Source organism: Harmonia axyridis, chromosome 2 (genome assembly GCF_914767665.1).
Source record: "Harmonia axyridis chromosome 2, icHarAxyr1.1, whole genome shotgun sequence".
NCBI lineage: Eukaryota > Metazoa > Arthropoda > Insecta > Coleoptera > Coccinellidae > Harmonia > Harmonia axyridis.
Window position 1 is genome coordinate 48468868 of NC_059502.1, and position 17634 is coordinate 48486501.

Sequence of the window (17634 nt, forward strand, 5' to 3'; positions counted from 1 at the left end):
AAAGAAATACAATTTCCATATAAAATGTTTATAAATTGTAGAATCGTGGCACACTCTCTGAGAGCTGAGGTTGTCTGCTTTATCCATAGACTCAATTGAATATTTTTGAATGTGCTTATTCATTCAATCTGAAAATAATGTCACCTACTAGTTTTACACTATCACTATCGAAACCAATGAGCAGAATTGATTTGCTACAGCATTCCTAGATGCTGAAATTTGTAAAGATGGAATCTATTCCATCTTTATCCTTGAAGATTAACGGCCTATTACAGATAGATTTCAAGGTAAAATGAAAGGCCACAAATGTTGAACCAGAAAATTCATTATTATAAATAGATTCAACTATTTTAGGCGATGACCATAAAATATATTGGCATACATCACCTCATAGCTGGAAACCTGAAAGCTTCATACATGAAATATTATAAAAAAAAAACATAAATTAAGAACTAAATTAGTGAAATATATTTATCCACAATAAAATGAAATACAAAAATACTCATTTTCATCTTTGTGATAGAGAATCTATAATATTATTCAACTTATTAATACTTGTATATGTTATTGAATTTTTTGAGATGAATCCACTGAAACATGATTTTTTCTCTATAGTATCAATGATTTCCCATATAACAGGAGCTTTCATATCACTTTCTTTTCCATTTAAAATTTCGTCATTTCCATTTACTGTACAAACTGTATCATGATTTACAAATCCACAAACACTCTCAGGGTCTTGCATATATTCAAGGTAGTCATCTTCTTCAGTTATCTTTCCTTTCAGTGCGTCTAAAAATTCTTTGACAGAATCATGACCTAAAAATGAAGTGTGATAAAAAACTGTGATCATCACAATAATGGTCAGTATTATAAACAATTATACATGCGGTTAAGAATGAAAAAATTAGGAAGGCATGGACATGAAGTCAAGAGTTTTTGAGAGATTTTTTCATTCTTGTATCAATTGCACCCTTGGGGACGACAGAACTGTTTATAGGTATATTTGATTCTCAAGGGCGCAATTGACGCATTAATGAAAGAGCGCTCAAAAGCATTTTTCTTCGATATTTTGCTTGAATTTTCTATGATTTGGATGACGCGGTCAACACAAAATTTAGGATAAAGCTTAAATTATTATTTATATTTATTAGTAAAATCTCAATTCAATTAGATTTGTCACCGAAATATTAGGTTTTCTTTTTATATTTTCAGCTCGAATTTTGTACAGTTCTGATAACGCTACAAAATTAATAATAATAAAAACAAGCTTTATTTTGAATAATCTCCACATATAACTTCAAAGCTACACGAAACATCAAACAAAATAGCGTCAAATATTACATCTTTTAATACTTATATTTCCCAAACAATCGTTCCTATATAACAAAACCAAAATCGTTCCTATAAAAGCAGACAAAAATGCTGTATACTAAAATTACGGTAAATTTTCACATTGATATTCTAATAGCAGAAAGTACTATTCTTTCACCAATTAAATATGATTATCAATTTCTGTTGATTGCCTGAAAGTCACAAGATGATGCCTGAGATTTCATGTCCAAATAATATGGGAATACCGGAACTTGCCAAGTTGAAGTTATTAATGATTATTCTCACAAGAACATCATAAGTTTGCTCAATTCGTTTCTACATCTCGAACATTCAAAAGATGCTCCATGTTTATTTCCTTATGATTGCAGATTCAAATTAAGTAAGATTATTTGTTCTCTACTGTATTTGAAGGTAGTAAGTGATAGGCTGGTTTTATTGTTTTTAGAATTCATCAGTATTTCACAACTCAACCAAGAATGACCTCTAATGTTTTTTTAGAAGCTGGCATCCCAGCAAGTACAAAAAGTAAGAGATTTCGCGACATTAAACCTCCACTGTGATGTTCTGTTTATAATTATAATAATCCAGGGATGTCTTTTAGTAACATCCCAAGGAGTTCTCTGAATGATGCTCTGGGATGTTTGTTTATGACATACTTGAACTTCTCTGAATGATTTTCCTGGGTGGTTCGAACCCCCCGAAATGTGAAGATATCACCATTTATTGAAATAAAAAAGAGGCGAGCTGGCGTGCATCATAACTGTCTACCAACCTTAGAGTAGTCGCAGACGATAATCTAAATCTTGAAAATCTTTCAACATTTTTTAAGGTTCTCACTATGTAGAACCATAGTATAAAAAATACTATGGTAGAACGCATGGCAAGAATTACAAGAAAGTCTATAAACTCCAAAGAGAATTCATTAATAAATGTTAAAGATCTGTATGGTCTTCCATTCTGTAAAGCGGCATTATTAGTTCTCTTGTTCAAGTACACATAATTTTTATTTAAACAGTTTAGCTTTTTTAATCAATTTATTGATTATTTTTGGGTTATAACCATTCATTTCTGCTATTCGTTCCAGAATAGTGATCTCTTTATTATAACTCTAATCATTCATTGGTATCTTGAGTAATCTATCAACATAGCTGTGAAACGCTGCAAGTTTATATTGTATGGGATGGTTGGAAGAATTATTTATGATTAGACCTGTGTAAGTAGACTTTCTATGAATATTGAAAGGAATTCTCTTTCTGACTTTTGTTAACTCGAGATCTAAAAAATTGAGACGGTTATTATTTTGAACTTCTAAAGTAGATTGTATGTTGTTGTATATGGAATTGATGTAAACCTGGAAACTATTTAGTTCTTCAATAGTTCCACTCCAGATTATAAATGTGTCATCAACATATCTCGTATAAAATTGAATCTTGGAATAATATCAGAGCCGTATCTAGGTACTATTGCGACCTTAGACTATATAAGTAGAGACCCATTTATTTACATTATCAATAATAATAACCATATTATTCAGTCGAAGAGATCTATTAGAGCAATTATCTGTTACAATGAATAGATATTTCATAGAATTCGAGGGTACTGATCCTCTTAAACGACCAATTCTTCCTAGACTGAAGACATCGAAAAAACTCTCACATATTCTGCACATAATGAACAAAGAGATAATTCCACCGTTTTTTTCGAATGACCAGAACCTAGAGTCATTGCATCTTATTACCTACTGTGCAGCCTCTACAATATCAGCAGTGCTCGGCGTGAAGCCAAAACCTAGAAGTGAGCAACCAGCACAGAAAAAACAGCATAACAAACCACATTGGCAAAATAGGCTAGAAGCAAAAGTACATAGCCTCTGACAAGATATAGGAAGGTTAACACAATTTGAAAAAGGTTCTCCGTCGAGAAAACTACAAAAAATAGTGGATGCAATAATGAATCGCCATAGGCGACATGCAAACTACGACGCCAACAATGAAAGTGCTCAAGAAATTCTAGATACACTCAAACAAAAATTAAGTGTATACTCTGAAGGACTGAGAAGGTACAATGAGAGCTATAAACGAAAACATGACAATATGATTTTTGAAAACTCCGAAAAGAAATTTTATAGAATGCTTAATGAACAAACGTCAACAAAATTAGGGAGTCCTCCAAGCGCCGAAGATATGGAGAGTTTTTGGACCGATCAACTGTCAACACCAACTCCTTTTAACTCCAAACGTTGGATAAGAAGAGAGGAGAAATCATGTGAGACCATAGAAAGTATGCCACATAGTGTAATAACGTCTGAAGAACTACAGTAAATATTGAAGAACACTCACAATTGTAAATCTCCAGGCCCAGATGGAATTCACAACTTCTGGTTGAAGAAGTTTTGGTGTCTGCACGGCAGGCTAGCCGAATACATAAATAACATAATAAATAATCCAACAGAAATGCCAATATTTTTAACAACAGGTATCACTTACCTAATACCGAAGGATTTTCAAAACACTATGGATCCATCAAAATACAGACCTATAACATGCCTACCAACAATATACAAAATCATCACATCATGTTTAGCATCTCGTATCTACAAACATTGCAAAAAAAATAAAATAATTACAACACAGCAGAAAGGATGTTCCAAGAATGCACAAGGATCGAAGGAACAGCTGGTAATAGATTCCATCATATGCAACCAAGCCTACAAGAAACATAGAAATCTTTTCATGACTTATTTTGATTATAAGAAGGCTTTCGACTCACTTCCACATGGCTGGCTGAAGAAAATTTTGGAGATATGCAAGATCGATCCAATTATAACCAATTTTCTAAAGTTGCAATGGACAATTGGAAAACGAACATCGAGCTTTCCATGGCAAACATAAAAACCAAACTGATTCCAATTAAGAAGGGAATTTTCCAAGGAGACTCCTTGAGCCCTTTATGGTTCTGCTTGGCGCTGAACCCACTCTCTAAACAGCTGAACGCTACTGAAAAGGGTTTCAACATTGAAGGAAATAATAATACTACCACCCTCAATCATTTGCTGTACATGGATGATTTGAAACTGATAACAGGCAATAAGAACCACCTAGAAATTATGGTCAAACTAGTGGAACATTTTTCGAAAGATGTAGGTATGGAATTCGGATTGGACAAATGTCGTACTCTCAGCGTAGTGAGAGGAAGAATACAAGATGAATCGATCAATCTCGCAAATGGACAGCAAATAGAAGCAATGAAGTCGGATGATCTTTATAAATATCTTGGAATGAAACAGAACTGACGAATCAACCACCAAAGAATGAAGCAAGACTTAACGACTGAGTTCATTAGGAGAATCAAAAAAATCTTAAAAACAAACCTCAACAGCAGAAACATGACGAGAGCCATCAACACATATACATGTTCAATTCTTACATACTCATTCGGTATAGTTCCATGGAGCAAAACAGACATCGAAAACTTGCAACGTAAAATGAGAACGTTGATGACGAAAGCAAACAAGCACCATCCGAAAAGCAGCATTGAGAGGACTACACTGCCGAGAAATAAAGGAGGCAGAGGTCTTACGGACATCATGGAACTTGCTAGTGGGCAGATAGAAAGCCTACGGGAATACTTCAGAGATCAAGCAAGTACATCAGAGTTCTACAAAATACTGTGTGAAGCAGACGAATCAACACCTTTACAACTTCACAAGGAGCAATTTTCATTCAACCACCAGACAAACCAAGAAAAACTGGAAAGATGGAGAGAGAAGCCCCTGCATGGAAGACATTTCAACGAGGTGAACCAGGATCATGTCGACATTGAAGCGTCGAACTATTGGCTCACATCAGGTGCAATGTACCCAGAAACGGAAGGTTTTCTTTTAGCCATCCAAGATCAAGTGATCTCAACTAGAAATTACTGCAGGCATATCATAAAGGATCGATTTATTACTGACGATCAATGCCGATATGGGTGTCCAACAAATGAGACAATACAACATATCACGGGAGGATGTCAAAGGTTTGCAGGAAATGAATATAAAGAGAGACACAATGCAGTAGGAAAGATACTACACCAAGATTTGGCAACCATATTAAAACTAATTCATTCTGAAAAAATGCCATATTATAAGTACCGACCGGAGACCATCCTGGAAAACAAACGCTAAAAGCTGTACTGGGATCGCACAGTTTTGACTGATAAAACAGTCTCTCACAATAGACCAGATATATTACTAGTCGATAAACATCAAAAGACAGCATTACTCGTTGACGTAGCAATACCAAATAACAACAACCTGCGTCAAAAGGAGCTCGAAAAAATTTCAAAATATAGGGACCTCGAATTTTAGATAAAGCGCCAGTGGGGAATGATATCAACGAAAACTATCCCAATTATCATCTCAACAACTGGAATAGTGCCCAAAAATCTCAAGAGGAATATCAAGCAACTGGGACTTAGTGAGTATATATGTAATATAATGCAAAAAGCTGTTCTTTTAGGTATTGCAAGAACGGTGAGAAAATTCCTAGAAAGCGAAGGACAGGTCCAAGGATCACGTGTAAGAGGACCAGAAGTTCGACGAGAACCAGGGGGACCACAAGGACCGGACACGACCGAGCTCTACCCTTCTGATATTTTAAATATCAGGGATTGAGTGAATGTTCCTCTTAGCGAGGAGTGAGAAGCCGACGGCGAGGAGAAATCCTACGCGTATAGGCAAAAGTCGGAACCATCTTTATTCGAAATCACCCTGTTACAATATATAATTGATCAAATGAAATGGTACAGTGTCAAGGAAAATAAAAATAAATTCATATGCAACAAAAATATTCCATTGAGTATGGTTCCATTTCAAGCAGAAACTTGAAGACTTCCCTCTTGAAATTTTTGATGTTGTCTATTTTTTGAATACTAGTTGGTAGTGAGTTGAATAACTTTAATGTTCTATATCTAGCCTGCTTCTGCGAAGTAGTAAGATCATGCCTGGGATATAGGTACTTTAAATTTCTAGTTTCATAGTATGCCTTCTTATTTCCATATTCTTCAAATAGATGTTTTTGAACATAAAAATGAGGCATTGCTGGATGTATATGTCATATAATGTGAGAATCCCATTTTCTTTGAAGAGACCTCTGCAGGACTGCCTATAACTGGTTTTACATAGTAGTCTTAGGGCTTTTTTTTGTATCCTTGAATAATGATGTTATATTTCCTGATCCATAAAATATAATTCCATATCGTAGTTTTGCTTCTAAAGTTGAATAGTATAAAATTTTAAGTATGTTACTATTCAAATATTTGGTCATAATTCTGAGGCAGTAAATGGATGATCCCAAGTTACTCCCTAATCTTTGAATATGCTCTTTCCAATCAAGATGTTGATCTATATATACTCCCAGGAATTTGGTTGATTCTGACATGGTAAAATTAGAAAGTGTCGCTTCTGAAACTTAGAATTGGTCGACTGTACCATATACTGGTCCACTGAAATTGATGCTGTATCATTCATGAAGCCAAACTGCGCATGTGGTAGGTTTCTCTAATGGCTTATTATTAGACCCAAAAATTGTTTCTCTCATTTAAAATGCAGAATTGATATAACAGGTAGTAATTTTTCATTAAGATAGTTATTTCGGATATATTTTTAATGAGTAAATTAAAGAATATAGTCTTGTATGTTATAGGGCATTGAATGAAAGAAATTCAGGATAGAGTTATGACAACACCGCTCTTTTTTCCTGCTTGAGTTGAAAGAGGAGAGATAGAGATCTCTTTCTCACCACGTGACTCTCGAAACAACACGTTGCCAATATAAGTAAAGCTAAAAGTTATAGAATTAGAGGAAATTTTGTGAGTCAACATCAGGTTATTCAAATTTTATTTTGTGTATTATCTTTGATTATACCAACAATGGTTTCGCAAGTGTGAAATTTGTGGAGAAGAAATTCTAGTCCGAATTTGAGGTTCCTAGGTAAGTGTATTGTTAAAACAGATGCATCAAGTTGTTTATGCGTTCAGTGGCGTAGAAACGCCACTAATAATAATAATAATATAAAGAAAATATAAGAAAGCTTTCAATGTAAATGTATAACAGAAAATGATAATTTTAGGTTCCTTGATAACGATGAAAAAAGACCAATTAGGGCTTCCTTGCTGGGATGGTCGGATATCTGCCCAAATAAGAAAATAATTGTCATTTGTTCAGATCATTTCGATCCTAATGATATCAAAACCAGAATAAATGGGAGAAGATTCATTAAACAAAATACCAATCCATTATCTTTACATTCTCTATTTGAATATTCTAGTATAATGTAATGATAATCTTTAACTGCAATACATTATCACCACATAACATACTTTAAGCTATAGCTATATTCAAAATGTTTCAGTGATAACTCCTCAAAGACGGAAAGAAGTTCTAACTGAACAAGACAAGTAAGTTATTATGATCTCTACAATATTTTATTGAAATCTCAAAAATAAATTCATTTTCAATTGAAAATTCTTTAACTAGGAACTTTTATTGTGCGTGACCTGTGAATAAAATATCAAATAATTGTGGCATTTTGGATGTAATATTCATTAATCATTCTGAATTTTCTAGAACATTGTGGGCATCAAGTAATAACCCTGATGAGAGTAAACTGGAGCAGAGAAAATCTTCATTCACACTCTCAGCATCAGAATGTGAAAATGAAACAAGCAAGGTGGAAACGAATGCGGATAAAATGCCCACAAAAAAGAGGTAATATTTAGTTCATATCATATCAAAATAAATTAGGAAATTTGTGAACAATATATTTCAACTTTTTGAGCGCTCGTCACTGAACAGATCGCTCGTATCATTTTGTCACAATGTTTTGGAGACCACATATATACCTATATACAGTTATGTGGTCTCCAAAGGTACGATTTATGAACGAGTGCTCAAAAACTTCTTACTTCACGTGAGTGCTTTTTCAATTTTTTGTTTGAATAATACTCAGCTTTACTTAATTCATTACAGAAAGAGGGAATACATTGGAGATTTGTCTAGTAGCGATTTCTCAACTCCAGAGAAAAGAAGGAGAAGTCTTAAAAATGTAAAAACCGTGATTTCTCAGCAAAGGACAAAAATACGTTCCTTAAGAACAAAAGTGAAAAGACAGAAACGCAGAATCACTAAGTTGAAGAATTTAGTGTCATCTCTGAATGAAAAATATCAGCTCACAGAAGCTTCACAGCAGGCAATATTAGTGAGTTCATTATCTGTATTCATTTAAAAATGTTCACCAAATGTAAATTTCTCTGCACTCTGAGAAAATTACCTCTTGCTTTTCAATCAGTGCATTGTTTGTGAGCGTCACAATTTTATCACTGTTTTAAACACTAAAGTCATAACCCAAATCTAGATTCAAGTCATTTCAAAGAGTTGATTTTACACTGTGCCTGAAATTTCTACACAAAATAATGCTGTGTGAATCCTGCATTCCTAACACCACTCAGTAATCTCAGTAAAATTAATGCATTTATTTATCAAATGTCTGAGCATATTTTAAAATCAATTTTTTATATCAATTATTTCTTGCAGGCATCAGTCCTTAAAACAGCAAGACATATTTTTAAACAGATAATGGGAGGACCAAGCAGGCAAAAATATGATCCTAGTTTAGGAGCATTTGTTCAGACACTGGCTTTTTATTCTCCGCAAGCTTACAATTATGTAAGAAGAACTTTCAATGGGAGTCTTCCTCATTTAGGAAATTTCAAAATCTATCATGCTGTCGATGGAAGTCCAGGGTTTACCAAAGAGACTTTGATAGCTATCACTTCAAAAAATGACTTTAACTGATCCTGTTATCTGCAATTTGGTAATGGATGAAATGTCACACAGCAAATAGAGTGGACAAGAAAAAAAATTCATTGGGTATATTGATGTAGGTACTAACCTCGATTCTGATAATTTACCGGTAGCGAGGGAGGTTTTAGTATTTATGCTTGTGTGCATCCACAGCACCCTGCTGCTCGATGGCCTGTCAGCAACTGAAAAGGCTGAGCTAATTAAAAAATGACTGAATTTATCAGTGAAAGTGGTATTATTATAACTTCCCTAACTTTTGATAGCACCGCAACAAATATCTCTATGGCAGAAAAATTGGGAATGAAATTCAGTGATCACTCAAATTTGAAAACTTTTTTTGTGGACCAAAAAGAAATATTCTAATTTTTTTAGATGCATGTCACATGTTAAAATTTGTTTTGCTTCACAATAATATAGATATGTGATGATCTTCACCGGTATTTCATCCTCTCCGCTGGTGTACCATCAATTGGATTTCTTCTGTTGTTATAGGTTTCAGAAACATTGAGCGTTGGTTATAACGAATGTTACAATCAGAGACAGGCCCTACACTGTTCAATAAGCTAGGAATAACATTGAGAAGAAAATCATTGTACATGTTAGCCACATTTGAAGGGTTCTCCTCAAAAAAAGAACTGCCATGATAATCCTCACCAACAACATCTCTGTAAATTCCCCACATGCATTTCATCTTGTTATCAGATAGAGTAAAATTTAAAACGGTAAATTTCTGAGCGCTTTCTTGCTAATAAATTGTTGTATTCTCTCTTGAATGCATGATAGATGTTTTTGGCCTCCGGACAAAACTGTTGAACCAACTGGAGTGCAGAGAGTTTATTCCTATAATTGTCTACATCCAAATCACATACTTCATTCCTTCTATGTTTCCTTGAGGTAATCTTAGCGGAAAGCATTCCTGAAACAATCTCAAAAATAACCCTATGAAACAATTCCACTGAGAGTTCACCTCATCCTCTTCAACATCATACACATCAGACCAATCTTGTTCCACAAGTTTCGAGATGCAAATATTTATATTTTCAGATGTATAAAATCTCTTGTAAGATGTGACAGGTGAAACACCTCCTCTCAAAGAGAAGGACAGCTTAAGGCCCAAGTGGTCAGAAATAGCAGTATATAAAATATGGGTGGTAAACACTTTCTTAAAATTTGTGATTATGTTATCAATACAAGTGCTTGATGTAGCAGTTACTCTTGTTGATTCACTGAAAGTTAAATCGAATGAGTAGGAATTCAGTAGAAAATTTACCCTGACAATATTTTTGTGGTCTTTGAAATCAATATTGAAATCACCCGCTATGAAAGCTAGTTTATTCTCAGAAATGATAATTTCCAAAATATTTTGTAGTTCCTTGTAAAATTCCTCCAATGTAGTACTATATGGTGGTCTGTACACACTGATAATGATAAAGTTTTCAACGCCCAAAAAACACTCGAGAATTTTATCTTTGGATAACTTGTTTATTTGATGGTGGACCCTGTATTTTGTACCATTCTTGATGTAAACTGACTTTCCTGTCTGCAGTGGAATGCGGCTAGTTTGAAACCAGTTAATTTATATTTTTGGAGTTGTGTAGCAGTTTTCCAATGTTCCGAGAGTGCCAGGAAATGGCATTCTGGGTTATCTCCGAGCATTGCATTCAGTTCATTGACACTATTTCCTATGGATTGAGCATTCTGTGAAATAAGGCTCACTGAAAGCTGATCCCTATTCTCCACTTTGAAAAGATTGTCCTCGTCCAAGGAATCGAAATCTCTTCACCAGAACACCTTGAGGCCACATTTCTGGCTTTTGTAATTCTTCCATCAATGAAAAATCAGCCGCGACTTTAAAGCCAATGCTAATAGCATTTCCTCTTTTTGGTAACATTTCAACCCTGAATTCTCTATTGGGGAACTTTCGGGTGAGAAAGTTTTTTATATTACATTCGGTAGCCTTTAAATCTACTCTTCCCACTTAAAATAATTAGGGTTTTGATATCAAATACCAATTGTAAGCTCCGTGTAAAATTTTAGGCTGTTCACATAATCAGAACTATAGAAAATGGATCATAGAAAATCCGAGAAGAATATTGGAAATGAACACTCAATATTTTTGTGAATACAGATCCGATCTTATTAAGATAACAACCGCTCTTTCTGATATTAATTCCTTCAATTTATTTATTTAAGGCATTTCAATATATGTAATTCAATTGTATTAGCAGTTCACAAACAAGAATTTATCAAAATTTGTATTTTCATTCACGACCACCTTGTAATTCTTACTGAACAGATCAAAACGCGAATCAATAGTCTGATAGATTCTTGAACTGAGAAAAGTATTAAGACCATCCCTTCCGAAAAGTAAATATATGATTCACAGGTCATAAATAAGTAGGTATTTATTTGAAATCTATCATCAATCAGTTTCTTATGAATGTTTCTTATGAAACAAATACATTTACTCAAGAATAAAAGTATTTGAATTCAATATGGATATTGAACTATGAACAAAATACATACAGGGATGAGTGTTCCTGAAGTCATTGAGATAAAAGGAATAGTGTAATTATTAAGCAACAACTTCAATAATCCTGTTGTGAGGGATTCTGAAACATATATGGAAACTGTACAGGACGCAATAACATACTAATTATGGAAGAACGTATAAAATTTGAATGCAGCATTGTATCACAAATGAAAGCAGAATATATACTAGACACAATAATGATATGACCATGAAAGGACGCAGTATTGTATGTATGTATATCAACTTCTTTATTAATGAAGTAATGTGAGATCTGAAACAACCAAAATACATAATTTTTTGCGTAGATTAATATACTTCGATCAGATTTGAGCTAACTCGCGTATTTCTGGGAGACGCAATAATGTCGCTTTATTAAAGGACGCAACAAAGTATGACAGATGTATATATTTATATATACACTGTCAAAGATGTAGATAACTAGATTAGCTAAAGAAAAAAGCAGTAAATAAGTTATAAGTTGAACCTATTCCTTAGCCTGCTTCAATTGATTTGACATCATTAAACGAAAAACTATACCTTCTCTTTTTGCAATATGTGCTAAAATCCCAGTTGGTCTTTTTCCTTTTCTACTTCTACAAAATGAACAATTGCATATCCCTTGACATACAAAGCATGACCAATAAGGATCTAATAAAGCATCTGCAACGTCAACTCCATATCGGTTTTTAGCACATGGACCACAAAATTGACCCCTAACACCAAAACAGTCTAAATTTCTACATATTGTTTTTGTATCTTTCGTCTTCTGCCGGCATTGATGACAACTAGAACCTACAAAAATCCAATCTAAGTTAAAAGTCAACTTTAATATTATGTATTTTGAAATAAATTGGACAAGGAAATTCTTATTCATACAATATTTACTTCTTGGTAAACCAATGTTTCCCTTACCATTAATATTATCATAAATTTTATTATTTGAACTGTAGCTTATATTATTCAACATTTCCTCAGTGATTTCTTCTGGTTTAAGTATAACACGATCTAATGTATGGTGTTGTCGTCCAATGAAAGATTTTCGTTCTACTTTGTCTTTCCTAAACCTCAACCCTCCATTTGAGAAAAGATTTTGATTTTCTAATTCATCAATATCACACATCAAGGCATATTCAGGAATTTTACCAGATAAACGATTAGACTTCCTTCTTTCACCGAATATAGCAACTGAAGTCCTAAATACTCCATCCCCTTGATTCGATTTTCTCTTTTTTTTAGTTGGATAATTCCTTTTAATACACATATTTTTTTCTGAAACATTTTCAACAGATGAAATTTTCGATTTGATTTTCTCTCCGTATATTTCTGTCTTCAATGTATTCAATTCATCTAATAATTTCTTCAAATGAGGGTCAACATCGACATCATCTATATTCCTCATTATAAGTTGTTCCATACTTTGTGGTGTTATATTCATGTTGATGAACTATTTGATTATTATCACTGCAGCAATAACTGAAATAAAATATTAACATTGGACAACCAAAATTTACGACCCGCTAATATCTCACTTTCCCGCCAACACACAGATTACACTTAGCGCATAGAGAAATATTATCCTTACATCCTTATTTGTATGGATGTGTGGTTCGTTCAATTTCGACGAACCGGGTCGAACCCATTCCCGATTCAAGGGTAGGCAGCGCCCTCTTCAGCATGCTTTTTCGGCTAAAGGTAAGATATTGTAAACAAAAATATTTTGAGTGTTATTTGTGAAGAAAGCAATATGATGGACAAAGAAAATAGTGTTTTCCTCAGTTTAACTGAATATTTCCGGTATTTGGAAGCAACTCCAAATAATAGGAATGTGATAGAAGGTGAATTCATTCTAATTTAAGAATTATTAATTATGGAATGAAACGGGTTCTCTGTTTGCTCTACTGTTGCATCCATAAACACAACAAAACACTTTTGATTTCGTTATTTTAGGGCAGTAATCACTATCCATAATGTTGAAATAAATATCAGATGAATGATGAAACTCTAGAACACAACTCTTATAACTCCTCGAACACTAAAATATAAAAATTTAACCTGCAGAAATGCACGCCGTCAAAGCTTTTACGTCTACCGTACCTTAAGCCGATATTACAGTTTCTTCCGATAGGTGGCTTGGAGATGAACTTGAATCGCTAATAGAGAAAGATTTGGCGAGAGCAGCATCCCTGCTTCAGCTCGTTTTGGATATTTGTATGTTGAAGCGTTAACCATAGCTTACTGAGGGGACGTTATCAAAAGCCTTCTGTAGATCAACGTACAGTAGGTGCACTTCTTGATTAACTGCGGTTTTCTTCTCGATGACTTGGGCAATACAATGGTGTACCGTGGACCTTCCTATTCTAAAACCAGATTGTTCTTCTGCTTCATAGTCCTTATATTCCCGTTTAATTTTATTTCTGAGGAGTCCGCCATACATTCTGCTCACTGTGCGGGTTACTGCAATACCTTTGTAGTTCTCGCAATCAACTTCACTTCCTTTCTTGTGGATAGGAGACATTAAGAAATTTTCCATTCACTTGGTATTTCTGAACTATTTATGCAATCTGTAAATATATCTTTCTGAGCTGTTTGTTGAGTTTCTTTGTTCCAGCTTTGACCAGTTCAGCATAAATATCGCCTGGACCAGGGGATCTTTCATTCCTAAAGGACTTTGTTATTTCTTCGATATCTGTGAGTGTGATCTTCAATGGTGATGAAGTTATGTTTATCGCTGTCGTACTTCCTCAGAAAAATCTGCTCTCTGTTAGGAGTTTCTTGAAATATTTTCCATATGTGTCAGTTATAATTGGTTATATTTAGTCCATTTTCTTTTCCGTTCTCATGTTTCTGATCATTCTCCAGCTTTCTGTACTTCTCCTTTCTCCAATGTAGGTGTGGATTCTTTGACAATTCCTTTCCCAAATGTCGTTCTTTCTTTGGTTTATTAACCTTCTCACTCTGGTTTTTGTTGTCTTTTAATCTATTTTATCGCTTTCGTTCTTTGTTGTCAGAAATTTGTGATTACTCTTGCTCTTTTCTTCATAACGCTCTCTACCTATTCATCTCACCAGTATGGTTTCGAACTCTTTCTGTTCTTTTCTAATTTTCCGAGTGCCTCTTCTACTACCTCATGAATAGCATTCTTAACGTAGTTGTAGTTGTCTTCAGTTTTATTAAAGATATCCTTGTTCAATTTTTCATCTGAGCGTTTTTGGGACGACGACCTCATCATCTCGTGGTGTAAGCCATCCAAATTGTACAGAACTGGTTTAATTTCATGACTTGATTTCAAGCATTCATGTTTTTTTTTGTTTTTTCATATATGGGTGGGAACAAGGCTTTCAATTTTGAAACATAATGGCCACTGCCGCACGATGGTCCTCTTGATACTCGCACATCTTGTGTATTTATAATATATTTTTTTTTAATTTTTGATTTTGTTTCATCTGTCCTTAAAATCAAATTAAATTTTTTACAACTATAAACAGTTATATCATAACTCACAGTTTTTTCAGAGTTTATACAATTTATTATGTTGAATAAACTCATATCTATCTATTCTTGTATATTGTCTCATAATGCTATACAGGGTGGCCACTTTTTCAATGGGATTGTATTGGTAACTTTTGAACCATAAGAGTTAGAAGGTTGGTCAAATTGAGAAAAAGTTGCATGCATAGAAGCATTATCAAGCAGTTCAAACAAATCGAAATTATCAGGGCCGGTTATTGAGATATCATAAGAAAAGTAAATTTTGTCATTTTGATTTTTCTTTTTTTCCCACTTTATTTCAAATATTATCCAAAAATGTTACAGGAATTTTTTACTCGACAGTAAATTGTTCTCAATTTGACGTAATCAGATTTCGTATCCAACGTTTCGTGCTCTCTGGGCCACCCTCAACCTCATTTTTTTCAATACGGACCTGTATATTTTATGACACTTTTCGAAATAACTTTTAACGCTGAATTCAACGATATATCATACAATGTCATTCAAAGTTGATTTTCAGGTGATTTCGACCCTTATCCAAATATCTCTGGGTCGGATCTGTATTACATTTCGGTACCTTTAGTTTAATTAACGACATGCAATACATTTCGATGAGAAAATCAACTTACTCATCTTGAACTAAATGGAACATATCAGAATCAAATCAAGAAACAAGTAAAAATTATTTACATATTTCAGTTCGTACTAATTTAACGGAACTATCATTTAATCAAAGAAAAATCAAATGATTATTCGGAAGTAAATCAAAATTAATGAAGTAATTGTTCGAAATGCCCATCATTCTGTAAAATGCACTTTAAGTTTCTGGAACCCATACTTCTTATACATTTGCTTATTTCGTCTTCTTGAATACCTTCCAATACATTCTCAATCTTCTCGCGAGAAATCACTATTGTTGGATTTGTCATTTGTCCCGTTGAAACAAATTACAGAATCGAACTTTATTTTGATATTATTACGATATAAGTTTCGCAAGGCTTGGTATTCGAATTTAAAATCATTGTATTCGCGTCTCTTGACTATTTTATTTTAATAACAGCAGTTTTTGATAAATTGCATTCACTACAGATCCGACCCAAAGAAATTTGTATAAGGGTCAAAATCACCTGAAAATCAACTTTGAATGACATTGTATGATATATCGTTGAATTCAGCGTTAAAAGTTATTTCGAAAAGTGTCATAAAATATACAGGTCCGTATTGAAAAAAATGGGGTTGAGGGTGGCCCAGAGAGCACGAAACGTTGGATACGAAATCTGATTACGTCACATTGAGAACAATTTACTGTCGAATAAAAAATTCCTGTAACATTTTTTGATAATATTTGAAATAAAGTGGGAAAAGAAGAAAAATCAAAATGACAGAATTTACTTTTTTTATGATATCTCAATAACCGGCCCTGATAATCTCGATTTGTTTGAACTGATTGATAATGCTTCTATGCATGCAACTTTTTCTCCATTTGACCGACCTTCTAACTCTTATGGTTTAAAAGTTACCAATACAATCCCATTGAAAATGTGGCCACCCTGTATACAGGGTATTTCCTAAACATGCGGCAAAAATTCAGGGGGTTGTTCCTTGGACCATTTTAAGCATGTTTTGTCCTTGGATGATTTTTGAAAAACCTCTTAGTTTCGAAGATACAGGGCGAACAACATTTTTCATATTTTCAAAATTAATAATAGTTTAAATAAAAATGCGTACCGCACTGTGTTTACTAAGTAGGTACTATTTATTTTTAAATTTGTTAAACAACATTCCAATTACTAAAAACGGCCAGTTTTTTGACAAAAAATTGATAAGTGCAGATGGTAAAGGAATACAGATTAAACACGGTTTTCATTTGAATTCGTTTTGTGATGTATTAGCAATTAACATTTTATTTTTTTTTTTTATTTTTATTGGATGCTTGTATGCTGGCTAGAGGTGGTCATTTTCAACAGTTTTTGTAGGTTGAGTTGAATTTTCATGTAATTTTTCATAATAAAATGTTATTATCTGAAATTTTGTTTCCCCTATATCTTCGAAACAAATAGGTTTTTCAAAAATCATCAAAGGACAAAATATTCTTAGAATAGTCCAAGGAACAACCCCCTGAATTTTTGCCGCATGTTTAGGAAACACCTTGTATAATCTATGATGGATTTCAAGTTCCGAGTCTGCTGCGTCCAAGTGTACCTACTTAAGTATGACGCGGTGTGGAAAGACTCTGATTAATATTTTCATACTGTTTTGTTGGCATGTTGTTATCAATCTGCATCAGTTATCATTTTGGGTATTTTCGCCGGGTGTTCCCACTACCTTGCTATCGTATTCTCGTCCCACTCTACTGTTGAAATCTTCTAACAACAAAATTTCTCGTGTTGTCCCTATGTAAAAAATTTTGTTATTCAATGTTTCGAATAAT

At 33.7% G+C, this 17634-nt stretch overlaps 2 protein-coding genes across 2 annotated transcripts; one reads left to right on the plus strand and one right to left on the minus strand.

Annotated features, from left to right (window-relative positions):
• Positions 1 to 445: 445 nt before the first annotated feature.
• Positions 446 to 13275, minus strand: LOC123672728 (cell division cycle-associated 7-like protein). Its single transcript, XM_045606982.1, has 3 exons — positions 12627 to 13275; positions 12252 to 12506; positions 446 to 819 (listed from the first exon to the last, which is right to left on the minus strand). Exons 1-3 carry the CDS (start codon positions 13147 to 13149, stop codon positions 509 to 511), a joined length of 1089 nt encoding a protein of 362 aa, XP_045462938.1. The 5' UTR covers positions 13150 to 13275; the 3' UTR covers positions 446 to 508.
• LOC123672729 lies at positions 5953 to 10069 on the plus strand. Its single transcript, XM_045606984.1, has 4 exons — positions 5953 to 7776; positions 7946 to 8086; positions 8348 to 8576; positions 8912 to 10069. Exons 2-4 carry the CDS (start codon positions 8070 to 8072, stop codon positions 9170 to 9172), a joined length of 507 nt encoding a protein of 168 aa, XP_045462940.1. The 5' UTR covers positions 5953 to 7776; positions 7946 to 8069; the 3' UTR covers positions 9173 to 10069.
• Positions 13276 to 17634: the final 4359 nt, after the last annotated feature.